The sequence below is a fragment of the Eschscholzia californica genome, unplaced genomic scaffold (assembly GCF_041429995.1).
Source record: "Eschscholzia californica isolate CP2 unplaced genomic scaffold, dmEscCali1.0.p SCAF_1, whole genome shotgun sequence".
In the NCBI taxonomy this organism is placed as follows: Eukaryota; Viridiplantae; Streptophyta; class Magnoliopsida; order Ranunculales; family Papaveraceae; genus Eschscholzia; species Eschscholzia californica.
Window position 1 is genome coordinate 3,220,000 of NW_028238198.1, and position 16,802 is coordinate 3,236,801.

At 37.4% G+C, this 16,802-nt stretch overlaps 2 protein-coding genes across 6 annotated transcripts; one reads left to right on the forward strand and one right to left on the reverse strand.

The window, feature by feature from the left end:
- Nucleotides 1-112: 112 nt before the first annotated feature.
- LOC147563278 (chromatin modification-like protein) lies at nt 113-2,567 on the reverse strand. Of its 2 annotated transcripts, none has more exons than XM_086636046.1 (5): nt 2,247-2,567; nt 2,049-2,121; nt 927-978; nt 726-795; nt 113-367 (listed from the first exon to the last, which is right to left on the reverse strand). In XM_086636046.1, the coding sequence occupies exons 1-5, from the start codon at nt 2,343-2,345 to the stop codon at nt 281-283; spliced, it is 381 nt and encodes a 126-aa protein (XP_086492172.1). In that variant the 5' UTR covers nt 2,346-2,567; the 3' UTR covers nt 113-280. The 2 variants fall into 2 exon arrangements, with proteins under 2 accessions (XP_086492172.1, XP_086492181.1); XM_086636055.1 differs by having other exon boundaries at nt 2,049-2,109; nt 2,247-2,473.
- Nucleotides 2,568-5,131: 2,564 nt separating this feature from the next.
- On the forward strand, nt 5,132-14,972 carry LOC147563279 (uncharacterized). Of its 4 annotated transcripts, none has more exons than XM_086636071.1 (11): nt 5,238-5,523; nt 6,161-6,296; nt 7,002-7,421; nt 7,702-8,681; nt 8,783-10,447; nt 10,525-10,670; nt 11,198-12,841; nt 13,002-13,050; nt 13,167-13,414; nt 13,740-13,847; nt 14,393-14,972. In XM_086636071.1, exons 3-11 carry the CDS (start codon nt 7,229-7,231, stop codon nt 14,607-14,609), a joined length of 5,250 nt encoding a protein of 1,749 aa, XP_086492197.1. In that variant the 5' UTR covers nt 5,238-5,523; nt 6,161-6,296; nt 7,002-7,228; the 3' UTR covers nt 14,610-14,972. The 4 variants fall into 4 exon arrangements, with proteins under 4 accessions (XP_086492190.1, XP_086492197.1, XP_086492206.1 ...); XM_086636087.1 differs by having other exon boundaries at nt 5,345-5,523; nt 8,798-10,447; XM_086636064.1 differs by lacking the exon at nt 6,161-6,296 and having other exon boundaries at nt 5,132-5,523.
- Nucleotides 14,973-16,802: the final 1,830 nt, after the last annotated feature.

The window sequence follows — 16,802 nt, forward strand, 5'->3', positions numbered from 1 at the left end:
TCCCCATTAAGTGATGGTTCAAAACCATCCAACACAAATATCATTTTGGAATCTGACTAGGGCCAATTCAGACTTCAAGTCAGATTTAAACATAGAACAAACAAACAAACAATTTCCGTTTCAATGCTAATCTTGAAAAAAAAATGGAACATAAAATTCAGCTACAAAACTTGATTAGATAGATTTTGTTCTTAATCTCAACACTGTTTTATTAAAACTCCTAAATGTAAAGGTTCATGTACAAAAGCTTGATAGAGTATACCCACCATAACTAGTAGTTTTAGGGCTCTTCTTTCGTAAAGAAGCTCTGTGGTAAGCTAAATTCTTCCTCTTGATTCAATATGTCCATCTCGTCTTCATCAGCTTTCTGTATTAAGCAAAAACATAGAGATGTTTATTGTAGCTCGAAGAAGCAATATTATTATATCGAACCAATCGAGTAATCAAACTCTTTCAATTCTTCTTTGGAATGGAAGAAATGAAACATCAATATTTCCCATAGTGTAACAAAAAATGGAAAACAGGTCACATAGTTGCTTCTACTATATGTATTCAACTTAGATGATTGAGTTAATAATCCATGTGGGGCTATTCTCACCACAGAATCTTCCAGCTGTTTGCTACCGATAATTATGAAAGTAATGTCAACAAAAAAGATAGTTACGAAAGTAATTTACTATGAAAATGAAGAAATAACAAGATAAGTTGAAGTCGATTATCCATACCAGCATATCTAGGTTGTAAAAACGATCCACCAATTGCAAAACCTCATCAGAAGAGAAGTGTCGGTCGAAGCTATCATATATGCCGGCCAAGTGTTAAGAGAGACGGTAAATAGATGAAAAGAAAAAAGGGATACTGTGTGAATTGGCAATCCAATCACGAAAAGTTCGAAGAATATCAAATAAAGCATATGGACAACTAACCTTCTCCTCAAGAATTCCATTAAGCCATAAAGAATAAAGTGCCTGTGTATACCTACAAGAGAAAGAATGAATCTACAATAATTAAAGAAAGCTCTTCACTAGGAGATGAACAAAACTAAGCACAAACTGCATAGTCAAAATTCTTTAATAGAGGCGCCTTCACTCGCTAAAAAAACAATGACCCGTCTAATAAACAACTTAAAAGTTCATAATTTGCTCTGGGGAGAAAGCAAAAGTATACAAAAATTGATCAATATTAGCTACATTTTGAGTCTAACACGCATAGCTACCACATAAAGTTAAAAAAGCTATTCTAGCTACTTTCCATCAATACAGTGTCTAGTAAAGAAGGGATCTCAGTCTCAGGGTACTAAAAACATATTTGGTTTAACAATATCGGTTGGGTAATTGTACTAGTAGTGATGAAGATAAGGTCACAGAGAACCAAATTGAAAGCTTATTAGATGTAAATCTAGAAGGAATAGTTATTATTATTCATTTTCAGGCACAAAAATTGAAATTTATTCTCGCCTGGTGAGCAAACAGGAAGTCCTAAATATCTGCTATGAAGCCAAGAAATCCCATGGATGAAAGAAAGAAAGTAGTAGTAGTGCATACTAATCATCTATCCTCTTCCTATATGGCATGCCTTTTAGCTATCCACAATGAAGAAAAATAAACACGATAAGTAAATCATGCAGGACCTAAAGTTGGTGACAGGTGACGACGATGGCAATCACAAAAATTAGTTCAAAAACTAAATCAGAGGAAACAAGGTCCTAAAATTCACATAGATCAATAAGCAGATATGCCACCAAACATGAGAATAAAGTAGCTGAAGCTAAACGACATAAACATAACCTCCTCTAGCAGACTAGAGATTGTTTAACATTAGGGTTTTCTTCTAAAAGTAACCCCAATAGATTAATTAGAACTAGTTACTTGTCATACGAATAAATTATTAGATCATATTCAGTCACTACCAGAGTAATGTGCTCAAATCTTTCTAATACATCTAGGGTATTTTTTTTTTGATATGGAACGAATTGTTTACCCTAAAACTAAAAACATTAACATCATTTACAAGATTGAATCATCAAATTAAGTATGAAATACTAGTACCTTGTAATTTGGACAATGGATATATTTCAAAAGCTTCTAACAATCTCAATTCCAATTCAACCTGTGATTGCTCCTAATACAAACAACAAGATCAACAATAGAATAACCTAATCCAAAAACCAAAATCCGAATCGATAACCATTGGAGAGAGAGAGAGAGAGAGAGAGAGAGAGAGAGAGAAGAGAAGAGGGACAAAACCTTAGGAAGAGAAGATGCTGATGAAGGTGGAGCTTGACATGGTGAGTGAACGGACATTCCGTCTTGTTCCTCTTCTCCGGCAACTTCCATCTCTCCCATTCTCCTTCTCTGTGTCTTCTTTCTTCGTCTGGGAAATCCTCAAATGAAAATTTCCTTCTGTTTCTCTCTCTAGGGTTTTGTTCTTGTTCGACTGAAGAAATTAACTCGTCCTCCGATTTCGCGCTACTATTTTCGCGTATGAAGACGCGGTAATACCAGCACCCTACTGGTCGGGGAGAAATTCTATAGGCGCCACTATTGCAGACTATATATGTGAGTCCCAAATAGTTCTATAGGCTATATGTGTTTGTACTGTTCTTTAGCTTAACAAGTGACCAAGTCTTTTGATGAGGTTGTAGGATATTCGACGGCAACAAAAACTCCACAAACATGTGGGGGTTGTGAGTCAAAAACAAAAAAATATGGATATTGTGATATCAGAATTCCCTGTACTACCACGATCCCACCTTCATGTTGTTATTGGTAGTATCAGAAGGAAATCATCTTCAGATATGGAATTGTGATAGTCTAAATCATCTGAGAGTAGTATATAACCTCTAAAAATTGTGGGGTATTCACGTAGAAAAAAATTGCCTTTAGCAAAAAATGGGGTCGTCCCAGAACACGTAAGTAGTTGATAGGCACGAGCTCAAACTTAATAATAACTAATAAGAGTAGGGTTCTAGCCCCCATCAACTAAGGAGGTTCCAAGACACCCTATTTTTTTGATATAGGAGCTTGCTAGAGCCAAAATTCGCGGGGGTTAATCGTTCGTGTGGGAAAGTGAGGAGCCTTTAGGAGGGCCTTTGGGACTTTCCCATTACATGTACCTATACATGTAATGGGGTGGGTTCAATTTCAATAGTTGTTTCGATGGAGTGTTGAGAATAGCTTATCTTGTAAAAGTTTGGACCGTATCATCTAAACATAAAGAAAAGTTACACGAGCACCACCAGTATTGTGGGATGATGCATTTTGGAGTGAAAAGCGTCTCCAAGAAATGAACGTGGATATTCCCTTGTTTAAATGATTTCTATATTACTCACCGGTGATTTTTTTGAGGTGGTCTAAAAAAGTAACCTCCATCAGATTTTCATACTAAAACACGTACCTAGACTCTGCAAACATTCTAATACTACTTGAAGGTCTCTAATACATTTAAATATAAATACTTGAGATATACCCAATTTTAATTTAACTCATCGTAATAATCATAAAATATTTATATTTATAAAGGCAATTTTAACATGAAAAACATTAATTTTATATTCGTCCCATATTATGAAGAAAAAAATAAATTTATTTGATAGAGTATTTTATGAGAAAATATAAATTACTATAAACCATTAAATAGATAAGAGTGATTAGGGAAAAAAAGGTGAACTATAATTATGACACTTTGTTGTACAAAACAACTAACATGGTTTTATAACGACAATTTAAAATATGGTTCGTTTGGAATTATGTAAGGCAAACGAAAACGAATCGGCGGGAAGAGAAAAGAACCTTAAAAAGCGGAAAACAACCACAAAAATTTGAACTCCACTTATAACAACAAACAAACAATTACTAGGTTTAAGCACGAGACCTTAACCCAAACCTCGTGCGTGTTTTTTTACATACCTAACCAAGTTTTGATACAATGTAACCGCACTTTTGTTGTGTTACAATGATCCGTAGGCTATTAGCTGACACGTATTTCATTGTTCCTTTCCCACCTGTCATTTTGTTTGTGTAACAAAATTTGTGCTCATGAATTGGGAAACCCAACTTTTTTTTTTTTTTGTTGAAATTGGGAAACCCAACTTACTATGTACAATTCTCTCATAAAAAAAAAAAACTTACTATGTACAAAACTTGAATGTAATTCTTTTTTATAAAAGTATACATCCAAAACAAATTAAGACTTTGGACAATTTATGGGGTATCATAGTACTAGTACATTGACATAGTGAAAATACATGATAACAATCTATAAATAGTAGCCGATTTGTTCAGTAAATTAGTAGAATTCAATTGATCTAAAACGAAATATTTTTTTTGTCGAACCAGATCTAAAACGAATTAGATTTAGTAATTGTCTAGTTTGGAGATTAAACGTAAATTTATTTTCAATCATTAACTTAGCTATTTAATTAGTTTGAGATAGTTAATATTGTCGATTCTTAAATCCATAATTTACTAACTAGTTTTGTCAGATTCATGATCTAAACTCTTAACATATATATCTGAATATTTTGTTCATCACATCTTCCTGTAGTTGTTTGACACCCCACTACCGAATCTTGTGATCTTAGTTTGATTTCCAATAAAAGTAGAAAATTGTGATTTACAAAATTTGGTAGAAATAAAAGGACTTTAATGTCCAAAGGATGACTTTAGGGTCTTTACGTGACATTTAGGTGTAAAATGTCTTTGATGATGACAATTATAAGGCTTTCTCGATTAGTGGTGTATAAAACCTAGGCTCCCAAAGTGCCTACTTTCTTGACTTCTTCTGTACTTTGAGAGTCTGAGCAGCATTATCCATTATATATTCATGATAACTTATGTCGTCTAATAAACATCTACTAAATTAATCATCAAATACCCTAAAAGTATTTTGCCAAAGACAATTTGGTAAGTTATTGGTACCAAAAAGTCTGAGAGTTAGCCAGTTTATTCGGCGCAAATTTTAAAAGAGATTTTCTATCATGCGTTTTAAAAGCATGTTGATACATAAACTCTTCCCATTTATAACTTCGTAATTTTATAATTGATGCAATAAGTGAGAAAATTTAGTTCAACAAAAAAAAAAGTGTGAAAATTTAACCTGTCAAAAATATAAATTATTCATAAAACCATTTGAAAAAAGAAAAAGAAAAGAAAAAAGAAAAATAATCTTGGACCATCATAGTATAACTCAATGCTCCGTAAATACATGGAATACTTATTCTCTTCCACAAGTAACTAGGTTCGGAAGCCAGACCAAGAGGTTCGTGTACCCGAACCTAAGGCTTGGTCCGAGCCTAATTCTCGATTCTCAGTTTTGTTGAAAATTTCACTCTTATATTTCAATCACTTTATCTTTGCCTTCCATCTGAACAAAGAAACCCAGTTTTATAGCAGACCTATACAAGAAGAAGAAGAAAACCTATAGCCTGTTCACCATCTCTCTTTTTCACCAACCAAAACCCTAATTAGGTCAAATTCACATCAAATCGAGTTCGATCTCCATTTCACAACCTTCAGTAACAAAGTAAGTCAACATTTCTCACACCTAAAAACCCTAATTTTCTTCATTTTATCAACATATGTTTTAGGTGTACTGTTTTTAGTTAGGGTTTTCGTTTTTATGTTATGATTGAACTTCTTTTTAGCTTAAATTGTTGAAATGTTTTAGCTCATCTGACTTTTCTTTACGAATTTGAGCTGTAATTACTTTTTCATGGATGTTATTTGGGTATTTTGGCTTGAAATACTAAGGGTAAGTTCTTGATTTCTCGAATTTATCATCTTTTAGGTTTGATTGGTGGATATTTTGGATTTGAGTGGGTATAATTTGGTTTTATCTTGCAAAAGTACAAAACTAGTGTGGAATTTAGGGGTTTGGTATCTATTGCTTCTAAGTGTTTTGGCTCTGGTAAGAGGAAGAGAGACAGCGAGAGAGAGTGGTGGTTTCCGTTTATTTCGTATAAATCATTAGATTTGTGGGGAGGATTTGGGTTCTGTGATTTCTAATTTTTGGAAATTACTCTTCAAATCAAGTCTCATTCCTCATCTCCTCCAGTTGTTTGGGAGCGAAAAGTGGAATGAACTACTATTTGCTTAGTTATTCTGCACTTGCTTATATTGAAGTTTTTCTTGAAGCAATTGTCGCAGTTGATTGTTTATAGGAATAAACTACGGAAGCAAAAGAAGTGCCCCAAATTGTAAAATTTGATAGTCCGAACTTGAATGGGTTTTTAATGCCGGAGAATGGCGCCAATTCTAACCGTACATTACCAAGTTAAAGCTGTTTTCGGAGCCTAAGTTGGGTTCTACGTCATTAAATGTTATTGCAGTTTGTTTATTTTGTACCGTGGTGTATTTTGGTCTTTAGTATTTATTTTCGTAAGAATCTTATTTTGGTTGTGGGGACTTCATATCCCACATGACAACTGGTAAACTAAAACCATTTTTCCTCATCATTTCTGAAGTTTTCTTGAACTTCAGATTCAGGTAGTTCAGTGTCATACTTATGTCTCATTCTCGTAATAGCTACATTTTCAACGAAGAAAATAATGTGATAAGGTAGTATAAAGGATGCGAGTCGGTGGTTAATTAACGAGAAAAAGGAACCCTTGTTATGGGTTTCCCTGTCTTTTTTCGGTTCCATTACTCCAATAGTTCTACGTTTCCTTCTCCAATGTTGTATGTTCTCCAAACGTAGACAAGCAGGCCGATGGATGATTTGATGCTGCAAACTCTAAAAAATAGATATAAAATACAGTCCCAACGGATATGGCCCATGTGGAAACGATTTCTTTGTGGAATTTGTAGTTTGTCCACATCTTGGGTTAATATAGAGTATGTAAGCGGCCTATGCGGTATATTGAGTTTATCTAGTAAAAACATCAATTGTAGGACAAGAAAAGTTGTTAGTTAGCTTGATATGATTCAGCCGGCGTTGATAAATGTAGTTGTTACTTCACTTTTTTTTCTGTCATGCTTATTCATCAGCCTGATTGTTTGCAGGACGAGATTGCTAATTGCAACTAAGCACTCGCAGGACATTTTGGATTAAGAACGCATGGCATAGGCAGCAGATTTTAATTTTTCACAGAAATTTGGATTACGTACTGTTCACATTTAAAATATCTTTCAAGTTGTCAAGAAGGAGAAGCTTGTCCTCACATGACTCCTTAAGCAAGTTTTCACCCAGCAGAAGGAAAGCTTTACATGACCTGCTGTCTAGGTTATCTATGCCTGGTAACGAAGTTGCAGACAAGGTCCACAATTTCTTTGAGCAAGATAACTTGTCCCAGGGACAGCATCAATCTCAAGTTCCAAGTGGCAATCGGCCGCAGCTAAACAACAGTCTCTGGGTTGGAAACCATGGACAAGTCAGTTCGCAGCCTAGCTCCAATCTAAAGAACTATGGTGCACACCAATTAGGTGATGGAAATTGGTCACTTTATGCTTTTATCCTGTCCGTTTGACTCTTATAATTCTCGTCCCAACTTAACATATCTGGCTGGTAGTGGTTATCTGGTAGTTTATACTTCTCTTTTTGTTTTAGGATAAGAAATAATTTTAATGAACAAAAACGGAAATAAGTCAATAACAATATGTTGTTATTTATGTTAGGAATTACATATGGATATTTGTATTTTTACCTTGTGCTCATATAATATAGGCAAAAAAAAGTCTCTTATCTTTTATTTGGTATTTGCAGATTCAGAGAGAGGAAACGGCAGGGAGTATCCACAAAATCCTCATGAGACGAGACTTACACAGTTAAGTTCAAGGGCTGAGTTTGTGAAGAGTCAATCCAGAAACCAACAGCTGAGTTTGAATGGCTTTATGCCTGCACATGTCCATGCAAGACATAATCAGGCAGAGTTTGGGTTTCATAGAGAGGATACAGTATCTGATAGGCATCTTCTAACATCAGGAAGCTTGTCTGGTCTTGAACCTCATCAAGGAAAGGCTACTGAGCATCAACCCATGATGACAAGAAACCTGGGAAGTCTGGAAAATGTCGAAGCTCCTACTAATATTGACTTCCTTGGCGGGCAGCAGCAACTCATGAGGGGCCAGCAACCTCAGCCAAGGTTGCAACCAGGATTTAGTGAAATGCCGCTATGGCAACAGAACATTATGATTAAGCAACTACAAGAGCTTCAAAGACAGCGGCAGTTTCAGCTATTAGACCAGGCAACAAGGCAACAGAATCTAATGGACCAGACAGACGCACATATGAAACAGGCATCTGGGCAACAATTACCACCCATGGTTAATGGCGTGCCTATTCACAATGGATCCAACGTTTTCTGGCCAAGAGAGCAAATGGGAGGTGACTTTAAAAATCCAAGTACATCCCAAATGTCTATGGGTGGTAACTTGAATTGGGCACAACAGAATGCATCTTTTGCTGGACAAGGATCTGCTAGTGGCTCAGTACCGTCGCATGAACAAGGTCAAATGTTGCGTTCCATGGGCTTGGTTCATCAACAGTTTGACCAGTCTCTATATGGTGCTCCTGTAACTAGTTCAAGAGGCCCAGCGAATCAATATCCAAACCAAGTACTTTCTCATGACCGCGATGGTATGTTAAACAGGGGAGGAGGGAATCAAGTGCATAGGCCTACGATGCAGTCAGCTGCTTTTAGTAATTCCTTTCATGGCAATCAATCTGCAGCTAATCAGAATCAGGTAAGCATGCCAAAAAACCCTTTGGTTCCAAATATCGATAATTTTTGTTTTTCCCTTTTCCTAGTGAAGTTTTATTCCATCAAGTTAATATTATTCTACAGAATGTACACATGCAGGAGCTTCATGGAAGGCAGGGACCTGGTAGCTGGTTGGAAAACATACATGGACAAGCAGTGACAAACGTTCCCCCTTCTCAGAGTTCAGTCAGCTTGGATCCAACCGAAAAAAAGATTTTGTTTGATACAGGCGAAAATCTTTGGGAAGCTCCATTAGGTGGGAGTGTCATGGGTACAGGAGGCTTTGGTAATTCCTTGGAAGGTGGAGATTGTTTTCCTTCACTTCAAAGTGGGAGTTGGAGTGCTTTGATGCAGTCTGCTGTAGCCGAAGCTTCTAGCAGTGATACAGGGATTCAGGATGAGTGGAGTGGTTTGAATTATCAAGCAGCAGAACGGTCATCTGGGAATCAGCTTGCAACATTCAGTGATGGTGGGATGGAACGGTCCAATTGGGTTGACAACAGCATGCCGAGTGCATCATCTTTAACTTCAGGACCTTCCCATCGATTTGACGATCCAAATATGGATCCAAGCAGTTTTCAGCAACCAGGCAATAAATTATCGTTTCAACAAGGCGAGACTGTTTCTCATAAATCCATTCAGGAAACCTCCACGGGAGCTGGACAGTGGTCGGGTCAAATTGCTCAACAAAATCTACTTGTTGAGGGGATTCGTCAAGTTCAACCATCAATGATGGTGGAAAATGCCAATGAAGGTGCTCGGAACTGGCAGATTAATGAGCAGTCGGAAAGTTCTGCTCATTCTGCTGAAGTTGAGTTGAATGCTCATAAAGTGCGAGGTTCTTGGGTTCATCGAAAGAGCACCTCCTCGTATAATAGTAGTGGTACAAATTCGAGTAAACAAAATGGCTGGAGTACTAATGATTCACCGTCACAAAGTGGTGATGCAGCTTCCAAGATGGCAGATCATTTAAGCAACATACAATATTCTCAGAAAAATGGCCAGGAAAGAGGAACACTCTCAGAAAAGGACAATGATAGTAGTGGCTGGAAGACTGATGGTAATTTAATGGAAAATTCCTTCCGTAATCAAACTGGTATGCTGGAACAAGTAAATTCCGGTTTCAATAGGGAAGCCTCTCATATAAATAAATTCACTGCTCTTGCAAACTCAAGCGCTTCGATGGCCAGTTGGGAAAAAAATCAACACATTTCAAATAGGAATCATGTTGACTACGAGCAACAGGTTGTGGATTCTCGGGTAAAATATAAAGGAGAGAGTGATGAACGAAATAATCAGCACTTGTTGGGCAAAGATCCCCGAGTATTGGAATCATCTGTAATTAACTCTGAGCGCAGAACAGAGAATTGCAAAAGAAAACGGGAGAGCTTCTATCATCACGAGAGCTCAAATGACAGCCAGATGTCTAACCAATCTCATCATACTGTCTCAGGAGGCGGTCTGAGAAGAAAATTATCTTCAAGTGCCAGTGAGTCTCATGCTTTGACTAGTGGTAATCATATGCCCGAAGGTCAGTTCAGAGCAGGCTTTCCGTCTCAGAGTTTTCAACATCGTTCAATGAGAAGTTTGGACGATAATGTTGACCCAGTTGACCCCACAAGGCGTGTTGCCCATTCAGAGGCTCTATCTGAGCAGGCAGCTCTACGATCAAATGGTCAAGAAGGGGCATATTTTGAGCAGTCAAGGTTTGTTGGTCATGTTCGTGACACCAATATAAATAAGGGAAAGGTGGGTTCGAAACTGTTGCTTTGACTTATAATTTCTTCCCTATCTGTTTGCTAGCTGACAACTTTTGGGGTTTACAGGGGAGTTCTTCTGATGTTCAAGGAAATCCTAAAGGACCGGAGGTACCCTCTACAGGCACTCTTCCAGGCTATGGATCTGGCACATCTGGTTCTTTTGATGGAAGAACAGGTTTTTGTACCCCAAATCAACAGGTTCTTCAGGCAAGGTAGGCGTAATTCGCAATGGTTACCTTTTCCTTGTCATTCTCGACTAAATTCCCCCCCACTATGAAGGTGTTTCCCTGCAGAACCTCCAAAGTCATTGACCTATTGGTTTTCTGGTTCGAATATAGGAAAATAAAATTATTTATGATTCTCTAGTTAAAAGATTTAGGCCTTCTAACAACTTATAGAACCATCACACACGGTTCTACTTGTTTCCTCAAGGAGGCATGCATGATTTGTTTTACCTGTGGGATGGTTTCACCTGAAAATCTGTAATCAAGTTGCCATGCTTTAACTCCCGTCAACAACTGGAGTTCAAGTTGGTTATATTCATATTATTTGACTAAACAAATGTTCCCAGTTTAATTGAGACCTACAACCAAGAGTTACCTTCTAGGACATAATCTACTCATTTATAATTTCAGCAGTTATCTTTCTTGTTTCTTTCTAGAACTGTTACTTCGTAAGCTGGAAACTCTGTATCGGATTCTCTTATTACTGTTATTTTGACTAATTTTGTTTTTGGCAGTCAAAATATGCTCGAGTTGATTCATAAGGTAGACCAATCAAGGGAGCAACACACCGTAAATCAGTTTGGGCGCCCTGATACCGATCCTTTATGTAATGTGCCAGAGTCAGAAACTAATGCATCTGTTCCTCAACTTCAGGCGAATCAGCATACTTCTCCCCGAGGTTTTGGTTTACGGTTAGGTCCTCCATCTCAGAGGTTGCATGTTCCAAACCAGGCTTTCTCCCCACAGAATTCTTCACAAACAGCGAATAATCTGAATTCGAGATATATTAATTCTCAAGTTGGAGAGAGTCGTAAGACGTCGGCTTCCACATCTGCCATGCAAACTTCATGTTCTTCTCATGAAATTTCTGGAAGAAGTGGAGACAATAATAAGTTCAGGATGTTAGGACACTTGGCGGATGAAACCTTGGATACACATGACAAATCACTGGGAGCAATAACACCAAGTTCTTTCAATCCAAGAAATGAGTTGGAAAATCAGCAAATATCTCGTGCAGGTGAAGAAGTGTCAACCAATAGTTCTATTGGTAGACATGCTTCCCATTTTAGACAGCCACATGGATCCCTTGAAGGACAACTAGCTGATCAATCTGCAAAGGTGTCGTTCCCTGGCGCAACTCCTAGAATTCCATCTTCTAATTACGGTCCTCCAGCAGATTCTTCCCAGCCGACTAGAAGCAATATGCTACAATCAAGGATTTTTGGACAACATAGTACAGTCTTAGATGCTGGGCTAATGTCTCATCCTTCTGTTATGCCAGGTCAACAAGGTGCTTTTTCAGCATTGCGTAATGTATCGAACAATTTATCCAATCAGCAACATGTAGCGAGTGGTCGACATTACAGAGTACCTCAGGCCATCAATACACCAAATGATAATCCTGCAACTACTTCATTTGCTATACAGAAGCCCAACGATCAAGATACCAAGAAAGGAGGAAATGGTTCATCTGATTACGGAACATGCTTGGTTAATTCTCAGCAGTCCTTTGGGGAAGATCATATTGAGAAAGAAAACTCCTGGCAGCATACATCATCCGAGCGAACAGATCTTCTTTCACTTCAAACTTCTGCAAACAGCAAAGGAGATATTGAAGCCTTCGCTAATTCTTTGAGACCATCAGTAGGTCAGCCATCTGGTGAATATCAGAATGCAGTTGCATCTTCTGAACCTTCTCTTGGAGATATACCTTTTGAAGATAAGGTCGCGTCTGGAGAGAAGAGTTACCCAATCCATTCCGGTCATCCTAGTTTGGAACCTATTAGGTCAAATCCTCAAGTGACACCTACTTGGTTTGAGCGGCACAGGATATTACAAAATGGGCAGATGTTTCCAATGTATGATGCACAAGGGACATTGAAAAATGTTAAACCACAGTTCATTCTTGGAAAAGCTTCGGAGATTTCGCATGGATCTGTTGAAACTAACCAAATCCGTCTTGGCGCAAGTCAGATTGGTGGGCCAAGTGCACCAACTACTCTGGTAGGTGGTGAGAAATCGCCTAACGCTTCACCTTCAGATTACATTGAGCAGAATTTGACTATTGTGGAACCAAAGAAGCAGAGAAGTGCAGCACTAGAGCTTTTACCATGGCATAAGGAAGTAGCTTATGGTTCCCAAAGGCCTCAAAGTATCAGGTAGTTTTCGTGAACTTGCTCTTCCTGTTTCACAAACTTACATTTACTATTATTTTTTGTTGTATTACATTAATATTATTACTTGTAATGTAACTTATATTTATTAGATTATTGGTTGATCAGTTTTCTTTCTCACGTGTTGTGACCTATTTCTGTTTAGTATGATGGAGCAAGATTGGGCACGAGCTGCAAATCGAATTATTGATAAGGTGAGCCGTCGGGGGTGAAGATATAAATTCAGTCTTTCTTCTCTGTTCCTCTCTTTCCCATTTCCATATTTTATCTTATGAAGCAGAGTTTCAATGACTGCATTGCTTGCTTGCAGTTGGATGATGAAACTGAAATGAGTGAAGATGGAAGACTGCTATTTCGATCAAGGAGAAGGCTTATCATGACGGCACAGTTAATGCAGCAACTCTTTCGCCCTCCACCAGCAACAATGCTTTCTTCTGATGCGACCACGAACTATGAGAGTGTGACATATACTATTGCAAAATCAGCGCTGGGGGATGCATGTAGCCTGGTATCTTACTCGGGGGTTGTTTCGCGTGTGGCTCCTGAGACAGGAAATACGTAAGAACTGCCTTCGAATTGAGGACTACGAATTGAAAATTTAGAACTACGTCAACCTTTCTTCAAATTTGAGATTTCTTGCTCGGGCTTAGGCTTCCATTTTCTGTCTTATTTTTCTCATGCCTCAACGAATTAGCGAAAATTGGCGACCTCTCAAGTCTTTTGCTTTTGACCATGTAGGAGTTTGAATGATCAACCATTCTGTGCTATGGTTTAACAGCCACTGAAGTTATATCACGAGTGCATGCCTAAATCTGCATCAATAGTTATTTTTTCATGAGAGGGTTTTTGCTGAATGCTGATATCTGTTTCTTACTTTTACTAGGACATCTACGAGGATTGAAAACTCTAAGAAAGCTTCTGACCTATACTTCTCAGAAGTTGCTGGTAACTTCATTACTAGAGCAAAGAAGCTGGAAAGTGATTTGTTGAGGTAAACGTTTTATTACCCAATAGGTAGTCCCTACACGCTAACAAGTTTCATTGATGTGTTCGATATGTGCTTAACAACAATCCTAACCATTTTCTATCTCAGTTTTTTCATTTAGGCAACACCATTGTCTGCACCCGCTTTAAAATGACTAATCTTCAATTCTTGAAGACTAAATTGTACAGAGAATGTTTCAGATACTTAGACTTAGATTCCTTCAAATACCCTAAACCATATTGCCTTTACCATAGTTTTAATCTTAATTTCTTTTACAAGTTAAAATCGAGTATGATCTACGGCTCTACTTGAGTCGAATCCTAATTTCTTGCCTTACATAGTTTATGATCACAAACACAACCTTTGAAATGGGGATGCATTAGCCCTACCCATGGGAATTGTTTCTCTACATGCTTTATCTGATCAGCTCCATCGTCCGTGACTCATTCATTAATTTATTTCATACCAAAGCCACCCAATTTGCTACGTTTCTTTCTGTTCTCTTTGTTCTTTACTATGTAGTAAAATCTTTCTTGTGGTGATTTTTACAGAGTGGAAAACAGACCAGCATCAGTCTTGGATATAAGAGTGGAGGGCCAGGATCTAGAGAGGTTTTCCGTAATAAATCGTTTCGCCAAGTTCCATGGGCGTGGCAATGCAGATACTAGTTCTTCCTCAAATACACAGAAAATAACCCCTCAAAGATACGTGGTGGCTCATCCAATGCCTAGAAACATACCTCATGGGGCACAATGTCTCTCACTTTGATCGTTAAAGAAGTCGATACCCCCAGTCCCCACCACCATGTCCTTTTTTCGAGGGGTTACAATTCGTCTCACAGACCCTCCCCTATGGCCCGTATACACACCATATGCTACGCTCTCATGATCGGTCGTATACCAGACAAAGGATAGAGAGGGAAATAGATGGCAGGGTAGGAAAAGAAGTGTTCTGTTTTGGTCTAGTTGGGTATGCACTCTTTAATGTTAGCAGAGGCTTTTACCCAATGATTTCTTGTTGAGGCAGGCAGTTAGTAGTATCAAATATATTTTTTGTGGGTCAGTATATAATATGTAGGTTACTGTATATTAACCTTTTATCGAAAAAGTGGAGTAGCTTTATTTTGTTGTATGATTTCATTGTCTGTTTTACCAAGTTCATGAATAACTTTTCTTTTCCTCTTTATCAGTCTTGCAGGGAAAAAAATTTGAAAGCCCTAATTTTTCTGTACTCAAAGGACAGGGAAAAGATTGTGTCTCGTTGTCGACAGCAACCTAAGAGACCATAGAGTGTGGTTTTATCCTATCTGTCAGTGGAATTTTTCTCTACATAATTTGTCCTCATGGTTCGGAATTTTCATTAGAATTCAATATTCCCAGGTGCAAAATCCCTGTGGAGCTTTAGGTAAGGTAAAGAGGCCAGATATCCCTTGATCATCCCATCTCCCCCTACTTTACTTTCCCTTTTCTCTTTCTATTTTTGAGGAAATCCAATTAAGTATATCTAAATATTCTTTTCTCTTTCTATTTTTGAGGAAGTCCAATCAAGTATATCAGTATTCGATTAAACAAGAAATTGAAATTCGTCAGGTATTTGTTTATCGGATATGGATTTAGATACACTGATATACGATTCGATAGATATCTATATCCGACAAATAATATACAAAAAATAATAAAAATATAAATTTACTTGATAATGATATATAAAATTGATGGTTGATATTTATGATGTAGATCTAATGGTTAAAAACTTAAAATTTTCATTTATTGGGATATCAGTATCCTTTAATACTGTCGGAGTCGGATTCAAATATTGATACCCGTCAGATAACTACCAGATAACTTATCAGATACTGAAATTCCGGAAGCTTGGTCCAATCAAGCTGCTGAGTATTGGAAACAAACTATAACGAGGTAATTATATTGAAGCACATAATTAGTTGAAGATCACGAAGCGGTTTGGATAGGAACACTTCTTTTTTGAATTGTTTTTGTTTGCTGGATCCATCAATAACTAGGCTTCAGATTTCCTTCTCTAAAGAAGAGAGATCTAACTCTCTAGGGTAGAGAGTAGAGACCTAACTCTCTAGGGTTGCAGTTGGTATGAGACAGGACATCATGGACGTCTGGCTGAGGCTTCCAAATACAACTAACTGTATTCCGGGGAGGACAAGACCAAAGGTCGTAGTTCCTGTCTCCTTGTCCTACCCGTCAGTTGGATAGTCCCAAAAGGGGTTCTCATGACCTATTGGTTGATGATAGGGTTCTAGTTGTCTCGGTTCTCATGACTTCATCGGATCCGGTAAGCTGTCGTTTACAACCTTAAATCCAAAGAGATCTTAGAAACTAAGAAAGAAGCAAGAGAGAGACTAATAAAAAAACACACAAACACAAATTAAAACAGTCCAAATTAGACATTCACACAAACACAAATTAGACAAAAAACATCTAGTAAAAAAAAATCATTTTGATCATATTACCTCGGACTATTTAGATCTCAATTTTACAAACATCATCTGAGTAGGAATACAGTAAAAACCTTTTGGCCCATTGAAATAATTAAAGAATATCAAATCAATTAAAAATCAAAAGTAGTACATCAAATAAAATGATAATATCACCTTTAGGTATCCAGACAACTTCATCCTACCAAATAAAGTGCCCTAGTTAGTGTGTGTTCACAGGCAGCCCACACAATTTCAAATCATTTACTCCCTCTTTTTTATGTTTTCCTTATAGTAATCATAACCTTAACAGATAATTTCAACAAAAAAAAAAAAACTTAACAAATAGCACTTGCTCCCATATCTGCCACATCTCCCAAAAGGTTGATATTATACATAATCAAATAATTATTAACATTACCGAAAAGGCCGACACAACTATGTATAATCAGCTCATTCAGACGAATCAAATATCACCGGCCAGACAAAAACAAACAATCTAAAATCTGAATAGA